Consider the following 10386-nt stretch of genomic DNA (forward strand, 5'->3'; position numbering starts at 1 on the left):
TTTTCTAGATAATTTGGTGCATGTTGGCCTTGACTCGTGATGCTTTGATCATGTTCCTTCTTGCCAAGTAAAAAAAAAAAAACACCCCAAGACATTAAATATTTATTTTAAAGTCTCTGGAATCATAAGCATGTGTGAAATCACACATTGAAATCCTGCCACTATACCCACCAACACACTTTGATGCAGCTTTGATAACTAAACTTAAACCCAGTTTTAAACACTTCAGACACATCTGCAGCTGAAGGGGTGCCTTGGCACTCCAGATGATTTTGTAGTTGGGCTTTAGGCATTTTATTATACAAACAGTTGACACAAAAAATGTTTTAATATATGTGTAGCTTCATGTTTGTGCATCAGTGCGTTGTTAGTCGTCTCCGTTTGGCAGGTAGGGATTAAAGAAGTCTCTCAGGAGGCTCCGGACTTGGGCGTTCTGGGAGCTTCCAGCGTCGGGGATCAGTGCTGGTTTCAGGGCCAGGTTCAAGACCTTTGTGGGGTTGAAAGCGGCAGAGCGGGTCTGTGCTGTGTGGAGCCCCTCGATTGCACTGGACAGCCAGAAGAGTCTCTTGAGACTCTGGATGTTTCGGCCGCGGTCGTGCATCAGCTGGTGTTCGGTCACAGCTCGGCGACTGCAGCGAGAGGACAGACAGCAGGAAGCAGCTGCTGGTCAGTACACAATTCTGGCAGCAATCACGAATGACACGTTTTATCCAATCACAGATTCATTCATAGAAACAAAAAAGAAGTGCGTACATGACACAGCAGTGTCCATTCATTTTTCAGCACATGCATCCACTTAACTTTGACTTTTGTCAAAGTTGGTCAAAAAATAGACAAAATGCACAAAAAATAAGTTATAGTTATCATTCATAGACAACTCTGTAGATAAACATTGAAATAAGGTGGGAACAGTGAGCCCACCTGTTGCTCTGTTGGCACTGGCTGGTTACAACTATGACAAGAAGCATGACAGCGAGCCACTGCACAGGCCTGTGGGACATCTGCATCTTCTGCAGCAACAAAAACAGAACACATCAAAAGCTGTCATATAAAAGAGAAAATAAGCCTTTCTGAGTGCAAATCAGCTGTTTAGTTTGATCGACTGCTAGCAGCCCAGCAGTTGATCCCATTTTGTCTGTCAGTTAAATTAAATATGTAATTTTCTTTCTTTTTCTTTGTGGCACACTTTTTTGTTTCTTCAGGATCAAAATCATCCACCAATTCCCAGGAAAAGAACCACGAGCTCAGCAAACGGACGAAGCTCAAACGTTCAGCAGAGATGAGTCGTTTTCACACATGAACCTCAGAGGACTCACAGGCACATCTTCCACTGTTGTCCTTTCTTACATGTCGCACACAGCAGGAAAGAGACCACTTCAGACACTTTAGCACTGCTGGAAATACTCTGTGGCATTCAGGCATGAGAGCTGCCTGTGTAGAGTGTGCAGGAGGCAGCAATATATGCACACTGGTACAATATGACATCACATAGAGGACATTAAAAACTGCCTAATGTTCAGTCGGACAGACATTTATGCTCTCGTGCTTCTCTGTCAGGTAAGCCTCGGAAAGGTTTTGGGCTGCAGAGCAAGTGTGAAAACGTCTCAAGTGACTGAGTGGGTTTTTCTTGTGGTTAGGGTGATGAGGTGCCCCACTCTATTTGGGGACTGCACAACATTTTTATCCCTAATTCCCACATACTCACACAATGTCCAACATTTTTGACAGGAGAAAGGTGCTGCTCGAAAAGAAATGTGGTTATCTATGGATGCATCCCTGCTGAACCTATTAGCCGACAGAAAAGCAGCTAAAATAAAAGCTAACAAGTTATTCAGACAGAAAAGGAGAACATGGGAATGTACACAGACTTTTGCATAAGAAAATACAAAAACTTCCCGTTTATGCTTGTTGTATCTTCTTAGCGAGGGAGTTTGAAAAAAATTGCATTAAAATAAAATACAATATATTTTTTCTTTAAGTTAAATATAAACTTTCAGACCACCGCTCAGATTGTTGCCTACAAACACACTATTTGCCCCACATTTAGGTGGGTGTCAGCAGATTTATCTTGCAACACATTGTCAGGTCTTGACTCCCTCTTTGGGACCCAGTGAGTTAGATCAGTGACTGAAATACAACAGTATACAAAATATAAGATACTACTTTACGTGTCCCCTAACAGGAAAAAAAAATACAGACCTATAACTGACCCCTAATATGAGATTTTCACCTCCATTTCCTCCATTTCACCTTCAGGAAATCAGTGAGGATGTAAATTTGTCAGCTAACAGCAAACGAGTTTCCCGCACACCTGCCTCTCTCCTCTGCTTCTATACATTTTTCTACCATCACAATCCAAGATGAGCACAGCTGCTGTTTTCTGCCTTGAAGCAAACTACAAACTTTTCATGAGGCTCCATACTTGAGACGGATTATGCTGTAAGACCACTTGAACACAGAGAAAGGTGTTATGAGTAAGTGGAAGTCACAGGGAGCGAATGAGCTCCCAAACTCAACAACAAATCAAGCTGATTGATTCTGTTCCATCTGAGGAACCAGCTCAAAGAATAAATAAAACAATAAAACATGTAAAACCAGCGCATGAATGTTTCCAATATTGCATTTCGTCCCGTCTTCAGTCAGTCTGTCCACGAAGACAAACGGCTCCACTTTCCTTTTACTGAATCTGAATTTCAGTTTTATGAAGTTCAGTTTTAACTGTCAGTATTTGAGTTTTTGTCCGGTTAAGATCATACAGCTGTCTGACACAGAAACTCCAGCCACATTTTAGTACAAAATTATGTATAAATAAAAACAACAAAAATAAACTGAAAGCTTTCTTAATGCAATCAGACTCTTAAAAAGGTACTTACATCGGCCCTGTAGGTGACTGCAGTTCTTCTGATGATTCAACACTAAGCCAACTTCCTATTCGACCTCCAGACCTTTTATAAAGGCGTCTGAGACAGACAGACACACACAGACACACACACACACACACACACACACACACACACACTTTGTTCAGACCTCCCACTGGCTTAATTGAAAATGATACATTTGATTTGGTCCTGAAACAAACGTCAGCACATCATCTCTGTCATGTGATCTCCGCGTATGAAAAGAAAAAAAAAATGAAGCATTTTCTGGGTTATTTGTATTGATAATTTGATCCCAAAACAGCCTCTTGCATCCCAGTGTGACAGTGGAGGAGGTTTACACACATACATGCTCTTTACATAAGCAGGTGTTTTCAAAAGGAGGATGAAATTCAATTGGGGGATTATCATTTTTCTATTTTCTGGTCTAATCCCCTCTCGTTCCTCTTGCAGATTCATGCTGTCTAACAATGGGGCGAAGAAATGGGGCTGAATGGGTTTATTGATGTTGAGGGTGAAAACACAGAGAGGGATGAGTCAGTGTGAGCGAAGTGAACGTCAGCAAACCATCTGTCAGCTCAGCTTTAAACTTTTCTAAACGATCTGTCTGCAGTTAAGATGTTTGTCGCCTGGAGCTCTTCTCCGCATTACAGCCACCAGCACTAATGAACCCAAACAAACTGGAGCCACTGGTTGCTGTGGTGGCACCGCAGTCATCATTAGAAACGCAGTCGTCTTGACAACACCTTGCAGGGCGAGTTTCCCTCAGTGAGAAATGTGGGCTGCCATCGGAGGCTCGTGGGTGGAGAGATGGGAGTGAGAAGAAGTGATTTAGTCCATTAAGGAGTAAATGATGGCAATGTGAAGAAACTCAGAGAGACAAACAACAAGAGAGGAGCTGTGAGGGTGAAGGAAGAGAAGAAACTAATCAGCTGATGGGGGCTAACGTCTCTCACGGCAGGAAGTGAGTGGTTACATGACTCACATCAGAACCCAATACTCTGTTCTGTTTCAGAAAGTAGATTCACTGATAAACTTTACCTTTTGTGCAGCACAGTTGCCTGGGTTTGAATCCACTGGCCAGCTGAGGCCTTTCTGTGTGGAGTTTGCATGTTCTCCCAGTACCTGCACTCCAGCTTCCTGCCACAATCTAAAGGCATGCATGCAGGCTAATTGTGATTCTGATTTGTTTTTAACCCTGTCTTGTCTGGCAGGTTTTGCAAGCAGAATTATGATCTGAATGCACTGTTGTGACAAACATATTTGCTCTTCCATGATGAGCTCTATAGTTTCTCTATAGGCTCCTCTTCTTAGTGTTTGTCCTTTTATTTTATTTATTTATTTGTGTTATTTTTCATATAAATGTGTATGTATTGTAGCAATACTGCAGTTGACAGGTGGGGAAAAAGCAATAAAAAAAAGCGAGGGAGTAGAAAAACTACACAAACCAACAATTTTGTTGAGTTGTGTGTTTGTGTAAGTAAGAGAGTGTGAATGTCTGTGTCTCTGTCACAATGTACTTAATAATGAGGGTAGAAAGCTGCAGCTCCACCCACCAGAAGCCAGAGGCAGACAGTGAAAGACCCAGGAGACCCGTGCCGCTCGCAGCCCACCAAGAACATTGAAGACCCATGGCTACACATTCCAGTGACAACCACTTACCCACCCCAGCAGAAGGGAGAGGGAGGCCCCAGACAGAGCCCCCCCCCCAGCCAAGGGGCAAGAGCCCCAGAGAATCTGAGGCAATGGGAAACCAGCCTCCCCAGTACAGGCCGGCGGCGGGGCCCTAGGGCCCCAGGTGCCCGAGAACTGCCCAGCAGAGCCCAGTGACTCTGTGATAAACTAGTGACCTTTCCAGGGTGTATCCCGCCTCTCTCACTATGACAGCTGGGACAGGCACCCCCCACAACTCTGAATCGGATAAGTAGTTAAGACTAAAATCTATCAATCACATTTTTAAGAACTTATGGCTTTATAAGGTAAATGATATGGACACAAGTACTGGGCCAGTTACATATTAAAGCTACAGGAGCTGCTTGGCCATGGAAACCCATGCCATGCAGCTCCCGGCACACAGTTTTTGTGCTGATGTTAATGCCAAGTAACTGACAACCCAGAAACAGGTAACAAAATCCAAAGGCACGAGGAAGCATAGGGAAAAACACTAGGGATAGCACAGCTCAGTGCGATACCTCAACAAAAAGGGGAGACAAAGATAATAAATACAAGAGGAAATGAGGGAAAAGGATATAGGAGGGGAACTGTCATGGTCCTGGGTCGTCTGCCCAGCGTTTTGTGTTTAGTTCTGTTTTCACTAAGTTTTGTTATTTCCTAGTTTGTTTTGGTTTCGGGTTTTGTTATCATTTGTGGTTTTCTAGTTCTCTTTGTCCCCGTCTCTCCTGTGTCTGTGGTCTTGTCTGTTTTGTCCTTATGTCTTAACCCTGACCTTCTGTTTTCATATTAAGTTTTATTCCCAGTGTTGTGACTAGTCTGCATTTCTGTCCCATGTCTGAGTCTCTGTCTGTTTCCTAGTGCCGTGCTCCCTGTTTAGTTTTGTGTCAAGTCTGCGTGTACCTTGTTTAGTCACTTCCTGTTTTATTTTGACAGTCTTGTGTTCCCTGTGCTTTGTGTTTAGTTTTGCTTCCCCTGTTAGTTTCATTTGCTTCACCTGCTGTTTCCTCTTGCTCTGATTACCTGGTGTGTATTTAAGCCCTCAATTTTCTTCCGTTCATTGTCGCGTCGTTGTCTGTGTACCGGCTGTGTGCTTCGCCGCTCCTTGTAACCCTTAGTTTTAGTTCCGGCCACAGTCCAGCCCAGTTTATTTGTTTGTATGGTCATCATTTTCGATAAAGTCCTTTAAGTTCATTTTTCACCTTTTCTGAGTCCTGCTTTTGGGGTCCGCCTTTCCTGCCTGCCACAGCAACCATGACAGGAACATAGTTGAGACTAATCACGAAAAAACAGACAAAGGAAGTAAACAAAACACCAAACACACAAGACCCAGGTCACCAAAATAAAACAGGAAATAATGAAACAAAAGGATGGAATAGCAGGGAAAAGACAATGTTCAAAATTAGGAACCAAGACACTGGGGGGGTGCTCAAGAAAACCAAGAGTGACAGATTTAAATAAGGAAAACTCAAAATCACTGGGTAAACATACCCAGGAGCATAACAGTATCTTCTCTATATATCATCCAAAAAAACAAATGTTTTTAATGGCAGTTAGCTTCTTGCCAACTTCCTGTTGCTGAAGTTTGATGCAGCATGACTGTCCTGCACTCTTACCCTGGAAGTACACCCTCACAGCTTTGTACTGTTCTTTGCTCAGCTTTCCATTTTCCATTGAGGCGACTGTTTGTTGTGATTTGGCGCTATATAAATAAAATTGAATTGAATTGAATTGAATTATACAGATATCTGCAGGTCTCTTGGTCACTATGCAGTATGTATGACACACAGTACATAAAACAAGAAAGCATAACCTTGGGATCCTTGACCCATGTCATAACTGTCACATATACTAACAGCGGTTTGCCCAGTTATCTTTCTTGGATAAGATAATTACAGGAAAAAGCTGAAACTGTCCTGAAATCTGCTGTTCCAGAGTTCAGGCTAATTTAGATAAATGTTACTCAATAATGTGTACATTTTTAGAATCAATGTACATTTGGAGTCATCGGTATAATGAAGCATTACTATTACGTAGTTCCATACATCTTTTGTTGTTGTTGTTGTGTAGAGTCCATCAAAAGCCAGAATAGCTTGAGTTGTTATTTAAATAAAATGCACCCATGAGAGTTAAATAATGAGTAAACATGTATTCTTTGATTGGCACAAGAATGTGTAATACGCATATATATGATGATTACTGCACCTTTTGCTGAGATTGTTTCAGTCTATTAAAGCTTTGACATTATAATAAAATAATCTTTATTAGTTTTTTTTCAAAATCCAGTGCTTCACAAGGTTTAACAAAATGAAGCAAAGTCATAAAATGACTCAAGAACACTCTCGAGCAGGCCGACATAATTCCGTGATCAGGAGTCATCGTCATGAATGGAAATAGAGGTTTACAACAACAAGGTGGAAGCCGCTGCCTACACTGACACAGGATCAGATTAAACTTTACCAGAAAACATCTAAAAAAAAAAAAAATTTGCACAGTTCTGGAAAAAAATTTCTTTGGACAGATGAACTTTTACCAGAATGAAGGAAAGAAAAACAGAGGAACAAAGAAACAGCTCATGATCTGAAGCACACCACATCATCTGTCAAACATGGTAGAGGCAGTGCTACAGCATGGGCATGCATGGCTGCCAATGAACCGGGTCACCAGTGTTTATTGATGACATGACTGCTGATAGGGCTGTACACTTCATGCCTTGAGGTGACTGTTTGTTATGATTTGGCACTATATAAATAAAATTAAATTGAATTGACTTCAACTGTAGTCGCTGCTCAGATTCAGCCAAATGCTGCCAGACTGATCGGACAGTGCTTGGCCCAAAGCATACTGCAAAAGCAACACAAGAGTTTCTCAAAGGAAAAAAAAAAGGGATATTCTTCAATATCTCAATGCAGCAGAGCATGCTTTTAGTTACTGAAGATAAAATAACTGAAGACAGAGAGGCACAAGCAGCAACTGAAGGCAGTAAAGGCCCAGCAGAGCATCTCAAGGGAGGAAATGCAGCATTTAGTGATGTCCATGGGTTCTAGACTTCAGGCAGTTATTGACTGCAAACAATTTTCATCCAAGTGCTAAAATCAATCCTCATATTTATAAACCGAATTCCTAAGAAGCTGGGAAAATAAAATGAGAGTTCAGTGATTTGAAAAACTAATAAACCTATATTTTATTCACAATAGAGCAGAGAAAATATATTAAATATTTAAACAGAGACATTTTACTATTTCATGGAAAATTTTAGCTCATTTTGAATTTGGTGGCAGCAACACTTCTCAAAAAAAGTAGAGATGGTGGAAGCAAAAGGCAGTAAAAGCAAGTGGTGTTAAAAGGAAACAGCTGGAGGAACATTTTGCAACTAATTAGGTTAATTGGCCTCAGATCAGTAACATGGTTGGATATAAAAAGAGTATTTTAGAGAGGCAGGGTTTCTCAGAAGTAAAAAAGGGCAGAAAACTGCATTTAAAACAGGCATGAGTTTGTCATGAAATCCCTGCATGGGCTCAGGAGCACTTCCAGAAACCACTGCCTGTGAACACAGTTCACTGTGTCATCCATAAATACAGGTTAAAGCTCCATGATGCAAAGAAGCAGCCATATATGAACATGATTCAGGAACGCTGCTGTCTCATCTACCACCACCACACCTATTCTGTGGTCCCACAAATCGAAATTTGAAATTCTTTTTGGAAAACACGGATGCCATATCATTTGGACTAAGGAGGAATGGGACCACCTGGCTTGTTATCAGCACTAATTTGAAAAGCGTATATCTCTGATGGTATGGGGGGGGGTGCATTAGTGCCCATGGAACTGGCAGCTTGCACATCTGGAGGGGCACCATTAATGCTGGAAGATATGTACAGGTTTTAGAGCAACATGTGCTCCCATCCACATGTCTTTTTCAGGGGAGGCCTTGCATATTACAGCAAGACACTGCTAAACCCCATACTGCATGTATTACAACAGCATGGCTTTGTAATAGAAGCGTCCGGGTGCTGAACGGGCCTGCCTGCAGACCAAAGCTTTCACCAATTGCAAACATCTGGCACATCATGAAACCAAACATACAGCAAAGAAGACCCAGGACTGTTGAGCAGTTAGACCCCTCTATCAGCCACAAATGGAAACATCCAGCAGCTGCTCTCTTCAGTTCCCAGAATTTTACAGACTGCTGTTCAAAGAAGAGTGGATGCTGCACAGTGGTTAACATGGCCCTCCCCCCAACTTTTTTAAGCTGTGTTGCAACCATCAAATTAAAATGATTTTTTTTTCTTTAAATAGTATATGTTCTCACTTTAAACATTTGATATGTTTTCTATGTCCTGTTATGAATAAAATATGGGTTTATGAGATCTGCAAATCACTGCTTTCTGTTTTATTCACATTTATACAGCATCACAACCTTTTGGAAAGTGGGGGTGGCAGATTTGTTAGTTTGTCCAGTTACTTTTGAGTCTCTAAAAATGGGGAACTATGTATGAACATGGGTGTAACTCCTAAACAGTTAATGCAATACTTTTGTTAAAGCCTTCAGGTGAAACTGAAAGTCTGCACTTAAATCACATTTTGATTGCAGAGAATTCCGACTTCCAGAACAGACAGGAAGAAAAAAGAACACAGCAGGCTGTAACACATCTCTACCAGCAGTTCTCAAACTTTCTGTGGCATATCCCACTTCAGAAGAATCATTAATAATAATAATAAAAAAAATGCAACTTGTAGTTAAATAATGGTCCCCACCAATAGCATCAGTAAACTCTTGCTGATTTATTTTTCCTAAAAAATTCAGCTTGTTCCTTTGGTTGTCCACCTCCTGCATGCAGTGGCTCTGCACCACAGTTTGAGAACCATTGCTCTGCGCAGTGGTCTGGTTTGGGAGAGTGGTGGAGGAAATCAGCTGTACAGCAAGCTGTATCCACATGGGGGCAGTGTTGTACTGAGCAGCTCAGTGCCACTAGTGAACCATTCAGATTTAAAGGACACGGCAACACTAAATTCATCTGCTGTGTAGGATACAGGTAAATACATTAGGAGTGCTCAGTAGCGCCCCACAGAGGCTGCAGTGTTCATTACAGCCACAACATGAACATACATCTTGTTGATTTAGTGCTTCTTACAATTATTTGTCATGGAGCAAAGTACATACATTTCACCTTTTTGTGCATTTATATTTACTTTGTTTGCATGGTCTCAAATATTCCCCTCCTTGACCCCGTTAACCCCCTCTGTCCCTCCAGGAATGGTGCCAACCAGAGTCCTCGTTATAACCAAGACACAACCCATGACCTGAGTCCAGCTGGATTCAAGTTAAATTTGTTAAGATTCACCACATTTTACCCTGCGGTGAGCCAGAATTGGGCTCCTCTCTGCCAGTTTTCTTAAATGTACCTCACAGAGTGGAGGAATGAGGAGGTTTCCAGAAGAGCTCAGAGGGAGGAAACACAGGTGGATCGTCCAGTAGGTTTTTGGACAGTGATGCAGTTTTTTGTCATTTTGTCTCTGTGCAGCACTACGATGGATTTTAAAACAAACACGTAAGATGTGACTGAAGTGCAGACTTTCAGCTTTAATTCAAGGGGTTTGACAAAAACATTGCATTTTTTTATACATAGTTCCCATTTTAAGAGCCAAAAGGAATTGTAAAATTGACATGGGCAGTTTCATGGCTGGGTAAGGCTGTTCCTTTGTTATTTCATGACATATTAATCAGGTATAAAAAAAAAAAAAAAAAAATCTGGAGTTCCCAGTGTTGCATTTGGTAGGTTTTCACTGGAACTCTCAATATGAGGGTCAAAAAACCAACAAAGTCTGCGCTCCA

At 41.6% G+C, this 10386-nt stretch overlaps 1 protein-coding gene across 1 annotated transcript; it reads right to left on the reverse strand.

Moving 5' to 3' along the window:
- Nucleotides 1-367: 367 nt before the first annotated feature.
- pth4 (parathyroid hormone 4) lies at nt 368-2236 on the reverse strand. Its single transcript, XM_030728896.1, has 3 exons — nt 2231-2236; nt 922-1010; nt 368-629 (listed from the first exon to the last, which is right to left on the reverse strand). Exons 1-3 carry the CDS (start codon nt 2234-2236, stop codon nt 368-370), a joined length of 357 nt encoding a protein of 118 aa, XP_030584756.1.
- Between the last annotated feature and the right edge of the window lie 8150 nt (nt 2237-10386).

Source organism: Archocentrus centrarchus, chromosome 5 (genome assembly GCF_007364275.1).
Source record: "Archocentrus centrarchus isolate MPI-CPG fArcCen1 chromosome 5, fArcCen1, whole genome shotgun sequence".
Taxonomy (NCBI): Eukaryota; Metazoa; Chordata; class Actinopteri; order Cichliformes; family Cichlidae; genus Archocentrus; species Archocentrus centrarchus.